Here is a 17,314-nt window from a genome sequence, read left to right as displayed (position 1 = left end):
GAAGTTGCTAGTATTCTGAGGGGCATAATGACTAGTTTGAAGATTAGCCTAATGGGACTGTGATCTGCCAGTCTGAAAATGGCTTATTCTCTCTCTTTCCTGGGGATGATATTGTGCTCAAATACTTCCATGCTTCCTGTTACATGGAACAATCAAGGCAAGACAAGGGCATCTCACAATGCCCGAGGTGAGGCAAGACACCCCACAATACCTAACATGAGACAAGAACACCCCATAATCGCCATGGTGAGACAAGGATATCCCACAATGCCTGGAGCAAGACAAAGACACACCACAATGCCTGGGGCAAGACAGAGACACACCACAGTGTCTGGGACAATGACACCTTACAGTGTGTGAGGCATACAAGGTCTCTCTGCAAGGTCTGAGGTGAAAAAAATAGCATACTGCAATGCCTGAGGTGAGGTAAGGATGTACCATACTGCAATGCCCAGTGAGAGACAAGGTTACACTGGAATGCCTGAGGCAAGAACATGTATATAACCTACCACCAGTCAAACAGGATCAGCCAACATGAAGGTATGGTTGAATACATTCCTAGGGGTGCCAAGGCACAATGTACTATTGTACCACTTGCACCTACACCACATGAGGCCCACTTCAGTCAGGGCCTACCTTTCACAATTGTGCACTTCATATTGGGTCAAGTAGGCTTTTAGCACAGACAACCGAGCACCGTTTGGTGACTCTGTGCCAGGGTCTCATGTGCCTTTCTTCACCCTCTTTCCTTAGTTCTGACTGCTTGCTCGCACATTTGTGAGTCAAGAAGGAAAGAATGTAGGTGTCCATCAGAGAGGCAGAGCCAAAGGCACCATGGTTGTACCACAACCAAGGTATGAGAGGAGCCAGGCTCTCTTTTACATCTGGGCAACACAGCAAATAATGGAAGCTGTATCATTGGCTGTGGAACATGCAGTGGGGCCACAAGCAGTGCCTTCCAGCTGAGCCAGGGCCAAACCGCAGTGCCCCAAACTTCACCTCTGACGAAGGATAGGACCTTGAGGAGGTCAACCATTAGCGAGACTCTACTGACCTCTGTCAGTAAAGTCAGGCTGAGGATGATGAGGCTGAAGTGGTTCTCCCATTCTCTTTAATTTCATACAAGGTTTTGAGCATAGTAATAAACTGAATAGTAATCAGTTCTCCCTACGTGTCAACAAGTGGGTTGGTGGAGGGTTAGTGCCCCTCCCCGTAAAACCAATAACTCAAAGTCAAATGGCCACCCCTTATGGGATTATGGTGTCTGGCAATAGATAGATAGATGTAATCAGTGTTTCTGCATCCATCCACCATATATGAGGAACAGAAAGACCAAATTGATATGTGTGAGAGGAAATGGAGAATGGAAATAATTGAGTATTATATCGTTTTCAGGTCATGGCACTAAAAATATACTACTGTATATTAAGGGAAAATGCAAGAAGGTAAACCAGAGCCAAAGGCATTATGCACTCACACTGAGAGAGCTCAGTGTGCACTCATCACAGTAGCTGAAGGCATGAAAAGTTTTCTGAAGCTCATCTGGGGAGTGGGGTAGCTCAGTGGTAAAGTGTGTGACTCTAGATTGCATGGTCAAGAGTTTGAGCCGTGCCCAGTTGGCTGCCTTTGCTGGGAGGGGTACCGCTTTCCTATAACCCTAGCAGGGCTACATGATCTATCTAGGTCTAGCTTGGGGAAATAATCCCTTAATTCCTGAAGCTCATATATGCCCTGTGTCATGGCAAGTGATGCACCCTAGGGGGGGGGGGAAGAATACCCTCCCAATATCCCAGCTTAATGTAAGAGGTGACTAAAAGGACCTTTTTGTCTCCAGTCTTTCTCTCCTTTCGGGAGGCACAGTGGTTCAGTGGTGGAGCATCAAGCTCGTAATCGGGGGATTGCGAGTTTGAGCCTCACCCAGGGCTGCCGTGCCAGGAGTGGTAGCGCGCTTCTGTAACCTAGCGAGGCTATATGATCCGATACAGGGTCTAGCTCGAGGGAACGCCAGTATATCCATTTCTTTCCTTGCTGTCCTCTTCTGCTCTTCTCCCCTACCTCTCTTCTTGATATTTCCATGTTTATTCCGACCTTTATTTTCTCTCTACTCCTACAGTGCCACACAGCTACATTATGACTTGGTGATACTTCTTCATTATTCTTTCCTTCCTTGGCAAGTGGTGGACTGGTGCACACACACAACACTCAACTCATTCTGAGTCTCAGGCTTCTCAAAGCTCTGGCTGAATACATCTCTGGATGTTTTTAATATCTAACACTGACTAGTGGTTTAGACTTAATATATTTCATTTTCTAACAAAGTTGTACTTCATATTACTTTAATTAGCCTCTAACCTCTTAATTAACATCTAAAGCCTGGCCAGCTAATATAATCAAAATTTTAGCTCTTACAGCCTGAGAACAAATTTTTTATTTTATTGTTGTTGCCACCAAACTTCCTTTTTCCCCAGCTGAGATATCTCTATACTAGACCTAAGCAGCTGAAGACAGTACCTAACCCCTTCTCTTCCGACAAGTAATTCCTAATTTGAATAAAATGGTTCTTAGACAATGAATAAAATAAGAATGGCAATTGTGGTGAAGGGGTTTATGTAAGAATATGTCCAAAGGCACTTAAACTAAATGCTCTGTACACTCACTTGGCTAATTTGCATCAGTTTGGGACGAATACACAGTACTTTCAATTATCTGTCGTTACTGAAGCTTATTTTTTCTTTTTCAGGAAGGACTAGGAAAGGAAACTACGAAAGTTTCCCATGTCCCCCGTTCCAGAAAAAAAAAAAAAAAAATCAATGGAAAGAACATTAATTTAGAACTTGCTAATGACTGACTGTAGTTGGCATCTAGTTCATTACAGTCAGCATTTTGAAGCTATTAGTACAACATTAAGGCTGAAAATTGCGTAAGATACAGCAGTAATGATATCCAGCGAAAGATGATCTTTTGAAAATTTAGCGCGAAAGCAATGAAGTTATTACTGTTGGTAAATATTCGGCTTTTATTTTTATTTTAAGTATACAAACACTCGTGACATTACATTTTGCAAAAATTTAATTTGAAAATACAGTTGGAGGTATATTTAGTCAAGAAAGTAGTATATTATTTCGGCAATGTCACCAGGCAGTGGTCGAATCAAAACAAATCGAACTCGAAGTTTAGGTGGTTTCATGAAGTTCCAAAGAAGTGCCCTTTGGATTGACCGTTTTGAGGACTTAGTGTGTTAAAAAATATAGACTACGGTAATGGAAGGAATGCCAAGGATATTTCCAGTCCCTCCTTCTTGCTCGTAGTCATTGTTGTAGTTCTTTTCCGTGAGAAAACTTTGGTCACCGCGAGCAGTCATGCATCACTGTGCTGTGACTGCTGTACTTCTGGCAGTGTTATGGAGTGTAGGGAAAGGTAGCCAGTCCAGTAATACATTCACAGAGGAACTGCTAATCAGACCTTTGGTCACTGGACATGTTTACTCGCACTTCGAGTTTGTTACCACCTGGACCTCACCAGAAATCAGCGAGTCCATCATGCAGTACAAAGACTTTGGTATGTTGCATTACAGTTGATTATCCTGTTTTAGTGTGTTGTTAAGCATTATATAATAATTACTGTATATATGTTTCTCATTGGTGGTAGGTGGTGGTGACTATCATCCACTCACTTGATGTACCATAGTGCAGCCTCCTTCTTCCTTCACCTTTATAATTCTTTTTCTGTGTCTGCCTCTCCCATTTTTCCTGTCACTTTTTGTTACCCTCTTCTTTCTTTTTTAGGTAGCAGTACATTGAGCGACAAGCCAAATGGTTTCCTGTAGCCTAAGCTAGGAAACCATTTACAGCGCTGAGTGGTAGCCGTATAGCTAACCCATATGTGTTTCTTATGTGTCAACAGGTCGGTTGGCAGAGGGTTAGTACCCCTCTCTGTAACACAACTAACTCAAACGACCACCCCTTATGGGATTATGGCTTCTGGCAGTAGGTAGATAGATGTTTCTTTTGCACTGGTGGTTGTTGCTTGTTTTCTTAGTTCTGCTGGTATAATACCATTTAGTTTAGCTTTGCCTCACTATTTCACTGTGTTCTGCAATGTTGTGTGTACATATTAGGTTTCTCTAAGGTGTTTCCACCACAAATGGGTCCTTATGGTGGTTTCAGTTTCGTCTCTATCTATCTATCTATTGCCAGACGCCTCAATCCCGTTTGGGGTGGCCACAAACAAATCGCCTCCAAGTCGACCTGACCCCCGCCATTTCACTGCCCTGCTCCCAACTCACACCCCCCTCTCTCATATACCTCTCCACCCCATCCCTCCACCTCATCCTCGGCCTCCCCCTCCCACTTCCCCCCTCCACCTCACTCACATACACTCTCTTCGTCAGTCTTTCACCCTCCATCCTCTCCACATGGCCAAACCACCTCAGTGTGATATAAATAATTTCCACTATCACTGCGTTTACCCTTCACCTTGTTATGCGCTCTGTTGATGCTGCCACCTGACAGTCTTCCTAGAGATGCTGAGCCGACCTGGGGCTACCCCTTCATTAATGAGTGACAGCCCTTAATCAACAGTGCCCATTCAACTTGAAACTAACCAATAAAGGACCGTTGTCAGATCAAGTACCGGTATGCCCTCACACAACCCACCCCAACAGAGGAGCCCATTTCAAAAGATCTCTTTGTCATAAGTACATCCCGTATCCTTGGATGTGCTAAGGTGGCTGAAGAGGCCAGAACTGTACCTTTCTCCTCAGTGTTAGCCATGAAGGCATTCACAGTTATGTTAGGTCCTTGCTGGTAAGTGCATACAGTAGAAGGTAAGGAGTAGCTTGAGGGTTAGTGTACATGCAGTCAGGATCTGTCCATCTATCTATATATTGTCAGATGCCTTAATCCTGTAAGGGGTGGCCACAAACAAATCACCTCCATGTTGCCCTGCCCCTCATTGTTTCACTGCCCTCCTCCCAGCTCATACCCCTCTCTCTCATATATCTCTCCACTCCATCCCTCCATCTCACCCTCAGCCTCCCCCTCCCTCTCCCCCCCCTCCACCTCACTCACATACACTCTCCTCATTAATCTCTCACCCTCCATCCACCTCAGTGTATTTCTCCTAACTCTACCACAACCATCCCTCAGTTCTTCATTTGTTAATGAGTCTTTCCATGTAATTCCACATGCTCCTTTCAAATAACTCATTTCCACTGCTCTCACTCTTGGCTTGTGCCCTTCCAACAAAGACCAAGGTTCACTTCCATACATTAGAGTTGGTATCACACTACACTAAAAGTCCTGTAATCCGAATGGCAAGGGACTGAGGGTCTTCTGGACTACTGGTTTTTTAAGGCTATTGGGAGGGACCTCTGAAAACATTAGAAATATGTGCAAGATCATTAAATAAACACTTCAGATGATATGGATTACGGTATTGTTTTACTCACCGGAAATGTATAGAAGCGTCGCTGAATAGTTTTAGGCAGGTACATCCAAGTCCAAGGGCAAGTCCAAACCATATAAATCCTTAGATAAAGCCTAGAAAAATTTGAAAAATTTGCCTTGACAATTTTGAATTATTGGGATATTTGGATTATTGGTGGTCGGATTGGAGGACTTTTACTGTACTATCTGCAGCGACTTTTTACGTCCACGCTCACTTCCCCATTTCTTGTCACTGCTTTAAAAAACCCAGCAACCTTTCTTCCTTGTTGTACCCATTCGAGCACTTCACCCTCCAAACTTCCATCCTTACGCATCACACTACCCAAGTACGGTACCGGGTACTTAAATGCACTCAAAGTTTCCATTTCCTCATCATCCAACCTCACTGTACATTCAGTGACTTCATTTCTCTCAAAGACCATAACTTTACTCTTCCTTACATTCACCTTTAGATTCCATTTGTTACACACTTTCCCAGACTCATTCATCAAAGCCTTGCAGTTCCCCTTCATCTTCACTTAACAGTACAGTATCATCTGCAAACAGCAGTACAGGATGTTTCCAAATGCTGCCCTCTCTCATAAGGGCCACTTCAACATCCACTGCCCTACTTTTTTCAGTGGAATCTCCTAAATCATGTCTTTATGAGACTGAGCACATGCCACAATTTGAGAACTCTGCCAGGTAGAAATAACTAATCTTATGGGGAAAATTCCCTGTCATCTCGGAAAAGTTGCCCTCCTTAGGCCTAAACCTTCATCAAACTGGTCGCCAGTGAACATTAACAATCTGGAAAGGAAATTGCTGTAGTAAAGCATATTTAATGAGAATGAACAATATCTTAAGATTTTTATCTGAATCTGATTTAATGACATTGCTTGAATGGCCTGGGGAGGAGAGAGGGGTTCAGAGGCTTAAGGCAGACTACGGCCTCTCAGCATGAGGCGAGTGTGCAGCTGCCTCATGCTGCCTCTCAGTGCTGCCTCCTTCTCATCAACTTCCCTCAAGAACCCTTCCAAGTCCAGAGTGGAGCCAACAGAAGCGATGTCGTAGTCACCCTCAGTTACCTCCGTGTTGTCTGTTCACTGAGATTAATTCTTTAGCTAGCTTATTTTATGTTGAAATGAGTCTTCCACAGGTTACGGTAATTATTATTATTCCAGGATTACCATAGCTACTGGGCATTTTTGTAAAATTACCCCTGAAAGCTATAAATTAGGATTTAGAATGCATGATACACTGATGTGTTCAGTCGGAGCAGTGGTTTGTAAACAACGTGGCCAGTTTGAGAAATACTGTAGTTTGTAAACACTGCCACGGGCGACTTGCCCGCCTCCTTAAATACCCCAAGATAGGTACCGGTATAGCTATTTTGTTTTGTACACTCGCTTCTTGCAGTCACAGTTCAGCAGTTAACTGTCTGAGATTGTGAATTTGTTAGCTACCGTATAGCCTACGTGGAATGGCTGTGCCTTTCTGATAAATAATTACTGTACCTCGTTGAGTCCATAATGGTGGGCAACTTTAGCTTTCTTCTCACTGCCTTCAATCCTCATTATTCTATATCTAACTTTTTGGTGTAATTTAACATTAGCTTCTTCTTACTCTTCCTCAAAGAAGTTGTAGGCTTAGGAGGGTTACGATTGCCCAGTCATTTCAAGTCATTCAATATGGGAGTCTCTTCAGGGATAAACCAGATTGCTTGGCAATAGCTAGAGTAAAATTATGAAGTCTTCATCGTATTGAAAGGGTTAAGCCATCAATCACTGCTTACCCTATTTTTACCATATTCTTACCTTCCATGTTCACATCTTACTGTTCTAACTTCTAGTTGTAGTATGGTGTCCTTAAAAAATGTCTTTATATTTTATTCTTACCTGGTACCATAGCATTCTGCAGTTGGATTCAGTTTTGTGTACACTGACAGTAGGCTAGCTATAATACAGTATTTTTATTTCTGCTACTGGTAGTAGGTTTTTCTTTCATGTTGTGTGTATTCCCAGTTCTAGTGTTAGCTACTAGTTATAAAAAATAAGAATCTCTTCTTATCAGTATAACTCCAGTACCTCTACATTTACATCTGTGAGCGTTTTTTAGTTTGTTCCATACATCAGTACAGTATTGTACAGTACATTATATTTTGCTCATATTTTATGAGTTTAAGTTTCAAAATCCATATCATGTTAACCTGTGAAAAAGTTGATGGTCAAAAAGAGAATTTAGCATGGATATCATCCATTTCAACACCTTTCTTCCTTCCATTACAGAATTTTTCCACTATGACCTTTTCCCACGAGCTCTTGGAGAAATAATTGAACGGTATCACGTACGAGAACTTCACCTGAGCCTGACACAGGGCCTTTGGCGTCACCGCAAGTGGGGTTACCCAGTGTTTGATGCTCCACCAGGAGCTCAACTCTGGGTGTGGTTTAACCCCACCAATGATGAGTGAGTCCAGGAGTTTAGTACAGTAGGTTTAAGTTTACAGCAATGGTTAATAGTCTGTGAATTAGTACAGTACCAGTACCGTAGCTTGTAGTGAAATTTTAAGACTGTACAGTAATATTCTGAGTGTTCATTGTCAACTTCCAAGTGAACAGCCATTAATGAGTAGCTAGACCATAGTGATTTTTCTCCATGGTAGGCACACTGTATTACTTTTAGCAAAATAAGCTACAGTAGTAAGGAAGGTGCATGATACAGTACAGGTTTCATTCCCAGTTGTTGGTAACTCAGAACCTACCACAGAATCATATTATTATTTACTTGTCCAGTGATATAAGCCTGTACAGTACATAGTTTACCTAGTTGTGTAATACAGTATAGTGTACCGGTAATACCTGTATTTGGTGTTTCAGCTTGGATCAGTCATGGCGTGATCTGGTGAATGCTCTGAGTGGCTTGGTGTGTGCCTCACTTAACTTCATAGACTCCACCAACACTGTCTCCCCAGAACTCAGTTACCGCCCACAAGGATTGGCTGATGATTGGTGAGTGTACTAAGAACACCTTTATTTAACTTCTTTCACCAGAATAACACTGTGTGGTGGCAGCCAAACTAAATTCTAAGATATCCCATCCATTCTTAATTTCTCCACTACAAGAGGTTTCTTTTAAGCCTAGCAAAATTATCTGACAGGAAGAATGAATTATAAAAGAACAATCAGGTACTGAAGGGGTTGATGGAGTCTTTCTACTCATCACTGTAAGATATCTTTTGTAAGATAAATAGCTATAATAATCTCACAGGAGCAAGATGAAAAAAAAAAAAAAAAATCATCATATTGAAAGAGTTAAGGTAGGTTCACTTAAAAGTTCTGTTGTTTAGTTACGGATAAATTGGTTCCTTTTTTCACCAAGTTGCTCATGATTATTATTGCTTGGAAATGAGACTAATTTTTCTTTCCACACCCTTAGTACAGAAGCTTGTGCATCACTTAAAAGTTTGTCAATAAAAATAGCTGTTTTCTTTCACTCATCTTAGACATTAATTGACCACTGCTTGTTTAAAGAGAAATAGATGGAAATAAGGTATTTATTTATTTATTCTTTGATATACTTTTATGCTGTTTCTCTCTTTCTTTGTTTCTAGATTCTAACTCACCCTGTCTTTTAGATGGGAATTAGTATTAAGATGACTGTGATTATGTATGCTGAAGATACGGTTGAGAAGGCAGGAAAATAAGTAGGTATTGACAAAGTGCTCCAAACCTAGACTACACATCTCTTCACTATTCATTCAAACACTCAGAATTCCTAGCTGCAGAGCACAAGCTCTGTGACTAAAAGAACTAAATGAAGTTGTAAATACCTGCACTATAAAATTGTTTCAAAGACTGCCAGAGTGAGAGAGAGACTACTGTCACGTGTATCTCCATGCAAGTTTGCATTATTTTATGTATTTTTAACATTACCACAACCACTTCATTATTTTGATCTCTGCACTCTCTACTTTTGTATCTCATCATGTTGTTTCTGTGGTTATGTCTTAAATACAGTATTTATATTATGGCATTCGCCTTTAACATTGCCTTCCAGTTACCATTTATATTGTTTGTGCTTCCATAAATTCATACGAGACTTCCTTGAATTGGACTTACCATAGTTATTGTTTCTTCCTGTTTACTGTAATCATTCTCATTTGAATAATATGCTCCTCCATTGTTTTATTCATGTTGTTATGGTATTGTTGCCAAATCCTCCTGTGTTTAATTCCCGTTTTGTTTGCAAATGATACTGTATTGTTAGTGAAGGCGAAGGGGACCTGCAAGGGTTGGTGAATGAGTTCGGAAGAGTGTGTAAGAAACAGCATCTAAAAGTGAACGTAGGGAAGAGTAAAGTTATAGTCTTTGAGAGAAATGAAGTCAGTAAATGCACATTGTCATTGGATAGAGAGTAATTGGAAGGTGTGGGTGCATTTAACTACTTTTGTAGTGTGTAAGTAAGAATGGAAGTTTAGAGGATGAAGTGCTTGAATGGGTAGCTACAACTAGGAAGAAAGGTTGCTGGTTCTTTGAAAGCAGTAATAAGTAGGGAAGTGAGCATGGAAGTAAAAAATTGCTGCATGATAGTATTGTGAGACCAACATTAACGTATGAAAGTGAAGCTTGGACCTTATTGGAAGGACACAAGTCAAGAGTGAGAGCAGTGGATGTGAGTTATTTGAGAGGCGCATGTGGAGTTATATGGAGAAACAGACTGACAAATGAGGAAGTGAAGAACCATTGTTGTGTGGATGTGGATGTGATAGAAATTGTTAGGAGAAATACATTGAGTTGGTTTGGCCATATGGAGAGGATGGAGAGTGAGAGACTCTGGGGGAAGGGAAGAGAAATGACAGGGAACAAGGTGACAGGAAGGCAGTTTATTTGTGGCCACCCCTATGGGATCAAGGCATCTTGCTATATTGTAGATAGTTAGATAGCTAAATCTTTCAAACATTCCTCATTTTATCATACATACAGCTGTACAGTGTTCTACACAGTTCTTTTTATACTTTTGTTGACAAATGCACATCCACTTATCTTTCTGCAAATACATAATCTGTCAGACCTGTCACTCATCACCTCAGTTGCTCTGTTATGTAATCAGTTGATGCAGTGCTGCCTCAAAGAAGAAAGCTGTAAGCATGGGTAAAATCTTGTATAGTTCAGAGCAGTGAAATTAGGTGGTACAGTACTTTCCTTAGTTGTATGGTGTATATTCATCAGTGTACTGGATATTTAAATGATGAGTTGCACTGTGCTTACATGTATCTGATTACTTTTGTTTTCCTTTGCATGCCAGGTATGCCAAGAACTCATCGCTGTTGCGTTATGCTGCATTGCCTCGTGAAAATGTTTGCACAGAGAACCTCACTCCATGGAAGAAGTTGCTTCCCTGTCATACTCAGGTTGGGTAGTATGGATCACTTGAATTGTACTCTCCACTCATTTCAAGGAATATATGCACTGAATACTGTATTGTTTATATTAATTAGCCCTTGAAATATAGGATATATTATGATACATGCACCTGGTCACCATTTTTATTGATAATGACACACACACACACACACACACACACACACACACACACACACACACACACACACACACACACACACACACACACACACACACATTGAATCCAAAAGCAAACTGTGAATTATTCATCTTTATAAAATGCTGTTGGAGATGTAAGGAAGTTTCCTGTCCCAGAGGGGCAATATGGGATTGACTGGCTTTATTACAATATTAATGTTTCATACATCTGCGTTTATATAGTTTTGCATTTCAGAGTGGATTATCAGTCCTTCTGCACCCTGGACCCCTTTACACTGCGCACTACCACTCCCTTTCTCTCCACCTTCGACCAGCATGCAGGGTGAATATACTGTAATGTATACCTGTTAGGGTCTAACCAAGAAATTTTTTTATTTGAATGATGAGTGAATACATTTATGACCCACTTCATTATCTGTATCCTGTCATTTCCTTGTAATATAGGAAATTACTATCTATCTATTACCAATTGCCAGATGCCTTAATCCTGTAAGGGTTAGCCACAAACAAACTGCCTCCATGTCACCCAGTTCCCTGCCATTTCACTTCCCTTCCCCCAGCTCACACCCCCTTCTGTCATATGCCTCTCCACTCCATCCCTCCATCTCATCCTTGGCCTCCCCCTTCCTCTCCCTCCTGCACCTCACTGATACACTCCCTATTAGTCTCTCACTCTCCATCCTCTCCACATGGCCAAGCCACCTCAACGTATTTCTCCTAATGCTTTCTGTCACATCCACATCCACACCACAATGCTCCATCACTTCCTCATTTGTCAGTCTGTTTCTCCATATAACTCCACATATTCCCTTCAAATAACTCCTTTCCGCTGCTCTCATTCTTGACTTGTGTCCATCACACAAGGTCCAAGCTTCACTTTCATACGTTAGAGTTGGTATCACAGTGCTATCATCTAGCGATTTTTTTACTACCATACTCACTTTCCTATTCCTTATCACTGCTTTCAAAGAACCAGCAACTGTTCTTCCTTGTTGAGGCCTTTTGAGCACTTCATGAGATGATGAGAAATTTTGGTATACAGTAACAAGTTCATGATCCTGCATCAAGGAAGAAGTATAATGTTGCTTGCTTAGCAGTAGCACTAACACCACATTACCATGTTCGCTATGCAAGAATGGGAATCATTATCATCATTTTCATTCCAGTCTCACTGCTTACCCAATGATGGGGTAAGGTAGGTAGGAAAAAGAGAACATTATACAGGGAGAAGTAAACTTCAGAATTCCTAGTGAAATCTGAGAAGAGTATCAGCTATTTCCTAAATTTTGATGATCCATTACTGGGAAACTTCATGCCTACTGGAGCCTCTAACAGTGTATTAAAATTGATCGGAGATGTTAATTAATGGAAGATGAAGCTAGCCACTTGATGTAGCGCTGCTCTCGGGTGTCTTCCCTTTCCTCTCCTCCATCCTTCTTTCCATCCATCCTCTTCTGTCTTTCTTCCCTTCATTCTTTCCTCTTTCTTCTGCCTGCGGGTGACTTTACACTCTCTCTTGTGTCTTTCTTTCCTTCATTCTTTCCTCATCCTTCTGCCTGTGGGTGACTCTACACTGAGTGACAAGCCAAATGGTTTCCTGTACACCAGGAAACCATGTACTATGCTGGGTGGTAACCATATTACCAAATTTTGGCTCCTGGTGGTTTAGTGGGTAATAAAGGTGCTCCAGTCGGATTGAGCTGGTAAAGGTTTATATCCAAGGGGTGGTTGGGGTTTATTGCACCCATAATGCCACTCAGGGATGAGTGAGGCTGGTCACTCTCATCTTTAACGCCAGGACCAACTTTCCTAGCCCCGGGCTCCTACGCTCCTCATGGAGAAACGTAGGATTAGATGATGGATGGATGGATGAAACTAACAGTATGACAGTACAGTAATCACTGTACTATCCGGACGCTCACTTTCTGGACTACCCACTTACCTGACATTGTGGGCCTGGACCTTCGGAACCCCCCCAAAATCCGAATTTTTTCCCACCCGTAATTTGAAATTGCCCCGCAGCGCCAAACAGCTGTTTACACCACAGCCCCTTCACCCCTTCCCTCCTCCCCTCTCCCTCCTCCCCAGTCAGGGTTGCCTTTTGGTATTTTTGATTACCAAATGTCGGCCAATTTGGTATTGAAAAGTTCGTTTGGTAGTGAATCAGCATGATCCATTATCAAACAGACTTTTCACATGTATATAGATATAGAGAATGGAGATGGTGAACTGTTTGCTTTCTCTGATTAATCTGCTAGCATACATAGCGCATAAATAAACATTCTGCTGATTTTAAGGGGAGTGATTATTTCCATTTGTATATACATATAATTAGTGAAGAATAAATGCATCCTTTAATAATCTGGTAATGAAAAGTTAAATTTGGTAATGAAAACTGAGGAGTTTGATAATGTGGAGGAGCTCAGATCTGGCAACCCTGCCCTCAGTTACTGCCTAAACACTGTTCATCGCAATCGATGCCTCACGTGTTCGTTTTTGTGAATAAACAGCGAACAAACTGCAATGCCTCACCACTAGACCACATGGGAATTTACTGTGTTGTGCATTGTTAAGAAATTAGAATTCTGAGTGCAAAGGATTAAGTGTGGAGTGCAAACTGGCAGTAGAAACTGGTGTGGCACAATTAAGAACAGAATGTGCAGTGTTAAACAATTATAACTCACAGTGCAAAGAATTAAGTGTAGCACAACACTGGATTACTGTACGTGCTTCAAGAGCATTTTCACCACCACCAGAGCCTGCGAGGAGGCGGCTACAGACGTGCTGTAAGTACCATGTACACTTAAATATTTTCCATAACCACATCTAATTCTTCATTCTCTGGTTCCTTTTCATTTACAGTATTTCATGCTGTATGACCATTATTGGTGTGAATAGGGTCTTAAATAGGTTTAAATAGATGCTGTGCTTATCTGGTAGGGAGTTATTTAGGTGGCTTTCAAAGATAGGCTGGGTTAGGGTCCTTAAGTACCGGTCCAGGAGCTAGGGGCCCACTTTCCGGACATGCCTTTGGCTCTGTTACATTGGATAGTGGAGGGATTACTGTACTGTAGTACTGCAGTTGCAACCTCAGTAATTGGGTAGTATTTTTTTCATAGATTTTTTTTGTTTTTTTTTTTGTTTTTCAATACTGCACTGAATTTTTTATTTTTTTTAGGCGCAAGGGAAACTTTTAGGCATAGTAAGGATGTAGGGGAAATATGTAGGTACAGTGTAGGCTGGCCGTGATTCTGTCATGTCCTTCCTGGTAGGATGATCTAGAGAAGGAACATACAGCTGTTTATACCTCCCTGCAGTCTTAACTGTGCCAGACGTACTGATCACCATATTTCATGTAAGTTTGTAAATGTATTCCAGGAAAATATTGACTTTATTGAGTGATAACCCTATAACCAACTAATGGTTGCCTGGTGGTGTATTGGATTAAGGTGCTCCAGTTGGATGTTGCCCATAAGAGTTTATGCTCAGGTGCCAATGACTGATCACTCCCACCTTAAATGTTTGCATTACATAGCTTAGCCCTGGACCCCTATGATCCTTACAGAACATGAGGTACAGTGTACTGTATATATATATCAAAACAGTGCAAAGCGTATCTGTAAAGAAAAATATAGTTGGTTATACTCATGATATATGAGTAGAACCAGGAATCTGAAGGTTTGAATGAGAAGTGAATTTTTGTGTGGCCTGTTTCACTGGACATGCTGTTTAGTTGTTTGACTTTTGTATTTGCTCATTCCTTTTTTCTGGGTCCTTCCTCTCTCGATCTTTAAGTAAGGTGGTTGTGATGATTTTGGATCCTACCTCATCCCATCATTTTAGGTGGGAATAAGAGATGAGATGACAGTGATAGTCCTTTCATAGAGGTAAAATATTCTTGTCATGTAGGTATTTGTTGTCTGCTGGTAGTTTTAAGAACTGTAGGTGTTGGAAATAACCTTCATTAACTTCTTTGGAAATAATAATAATAATAATGATGATGATGATGATGATGATATGATGATAATAATAATAATAATAATAATCTCCACTTGATGTAGTGCTGCTCTCGGGTAACTGCCCATTCCTCCCTTCCTTCTTTCCTTCCTTCCTCTTGTCTTTTTTCCCTCTCTCTTTCCTCTTCCTTCTGTCTGCGGGTGACTACACTGAGTGACTAGCCAGACCATTTACTACACTGGGTGGCAACCATATAACCAACCTATTGCGCATGGTGGTTTAGTGGGTAATTAAGGCGCTCCAGCCGGACTGAGCCTGTGTAGGTTTACATCCAAGAGGTGGTTGGGGTTTCACGTAATGCCACTCAGGGATGAGTGAGGCTGGTCACTTTCATCTTAAAGGTCAAGACCAACATGCCTAGCCCCAGGCTGCTCCGCTCCTCATGGGGCAACACAGGATTAGGTGATATATGTATGTATAATAATAATAATAGTTTGATAATTACAAGAATAGGCTAAGGAAAAAAAAAAAATCTTCATACAGCAGTGGTTTATTGAGGAGCTACTGTAACAAAACTTTAAAATCCCAAATTAAAAATATCATAATTGCAACATTTTGGTTTCCAGGACCCATCATGTATCGACTCACACTTGGAATTGACCCAAGGATTATCACTGGTGCATTCATTGAGTGACAGTCCAAGCGGAAGGCCAGACTGGTCACTGGAACGGCTTTTTTCAGCACCACTTCTTTATTCCTGTCCTCTGGCCATCATCTCTAAGATCTATGTTGATATTACTGAAAACAAGGTCAGTCGTAACTTTAATTCGCCGAAAGGTTTTCGGACACATTTGAATTTTATATTTCATTAGCACCAAGGATAAAGATAATGAGTTATCAGTGCCTCATGCGTTTGTACAGAATTTATCAGTAGGTGGAGTCACCTGCTATCCACTCACACGATTAAGTACTACCTTCAACTTTTCTTGATGATCGGGAAGGTATAATATTGTCCTTTACTGTCCATATATGATCTGCATGCTATCTAAGCATAACATGCAGGGCATATTGGCATACAGTAGTTATATTTCACCTTTACCTCCCACATTGTATGATGCAGGTATTCACATAACTGTTTGCACATTGAGAAAGAGATTAATCTGGCACAGTACTGTAGTTCTTTCTGAGTGTCATGTCCTGAAAAAATTATAGAAATTTGATATAGACCCCCCCCCCCCATGATAGCAGAATGTTGGTACAGTGGTAGTTGTACTGTTCGTTACCGTACAGTATGTGTTTATGTCCAAATAGTTATGCTTCTAAGGTGGAGCCAGGATTCCAGAGATTTGAATGTTGTGTGGATGATTGTGTTGCCCATTTATATACAGTATATATATATATATATATATATATATATATATGTATGTATATATATATATATATACAGGTAAACCCTTAATTAATGCGGGGGTTACGTTCCCAGACCCTTCGCGTATGTGGTAAATTCACGTATATGTTCTGCCCTTGTGTGCACATAGTTACGCATGTCTACTAAGTATATTACATCTGAATAATACTGTTTATGCACTACATACACCTTATAAACTAGTATAAAGTATGAAAAACAACAAAAATGTAAGAAATTTAACACTGAAACCTGACAAGCACAGGCATAGGTTGAGACACTTCAGCAGTCTGGCGCACAAACCCTCACTGCCTCCCATATGCTACATTCTGCCTTCTTTATTGTCCAAACAGTTGACACATTCACTCCAAACATACGGCTCCGAGCCAGTTCACAGGTGTAGGTGGAGACACTTTAGCACAGTCTGGTGCACTAGCCCTCAGTGCCTCCTGTATGCTGCGTTCTTTATTGTAAGAACAGTTGACTCACCCCAAACACACGGTTCTGAGACAATTCACCATGAAGTCAATTCACCATCAAAACATGGACGATTCCCTGTCATTCTATAAATATACTTATTATTGATTAATTAATACTTTAATAACTAATTTTCAAGGGGATTTTATAACTCATATAAGTAAAAAATTAATGTACTGTACTTGCTAAATAAACTGGTATGTAAATAAATGATGGGGAAACGTCCTGACGGAGAATTGTCGCCGACATTCCTCCCTTAAGTTTGTCCAACACTTTAACTTTCTCTGTCAGCAACATCACTTTACGAGTCCATTTTGGTGTGTTACCACATTCATCACTAGCACTACGCTTAGGCCCCATGCTGGGAGACAAGGCAAGCAATCACTGGAAGGCAGAAAAATAAGCCACAAATAATGATTCGCGAGTCACGCATGGTTCGACCGTTGGATTCAAACTGACTGTGTGGTGCTTGGTAGACCGACCTC

General features: G+C 41.1%; 1 protein-coding gene across 1 annotated transcript in view; it reads left to right on the top strand.

Moving 5' to 3' along the window:
- Window positions 1–3,337: 3,337 nt before the first annotated feature.
- Window positions 3,338–17,314, top strand: part of PIG-T (phosphatidylinositol glycan anchor biosynthesis class T) — a 31,526-nt gene continuing 17,549 nt past the window's right edge. The window contains exons 1-6 of the mRNA XM_080273866.1: window positions 3,338–3,558; window positions 7,715–7,895; window positions 8,306–8,437; window positions 10,734–10,839; window positions 11,226–11,312; window positions 15,574–15,756. Of these exons, the coding sequence (XP_080129992.1) occupies window positions 3,360–3,558; window positions 7,715–7,895; window positions 8,306–8,437; window positions 10,734–10,839; window positions 11,226–11,312; window positions 15,574–15,756 (888 nt within the window). The 5' untranslated portion in view covers window positions 3,338–3,359. The remainder of the gene's footprint in view (window positions 3,559–7,714; window positions 7,896–8,305; window positions 8,438–10,733; window positions 10,840–11,225; window positions 11,313–15,573; window positions 15,757–17,314) is intronic.

Source organism: Coenobita brevimanus, chromosome 6 (assembly GCF_032717465.1).
Source record: "Coenobita brevimanus isolate Jiangsu-jjx chromosome 6, ASM3271746v2, whole genome shotgun sequence".
NCBI classification, from domain to species: Eukaryota; Metazoa; Arthropoda; class Malacostraca; order Decapoda; family Coenobitidae; genus Coenobita; species Coenobita brevimanus.
The sequence above is the reverse complement of the archived record's forward strand: the minus strand, read 5'-3'. Positions and strand labels throughout refer to the sequence as shown.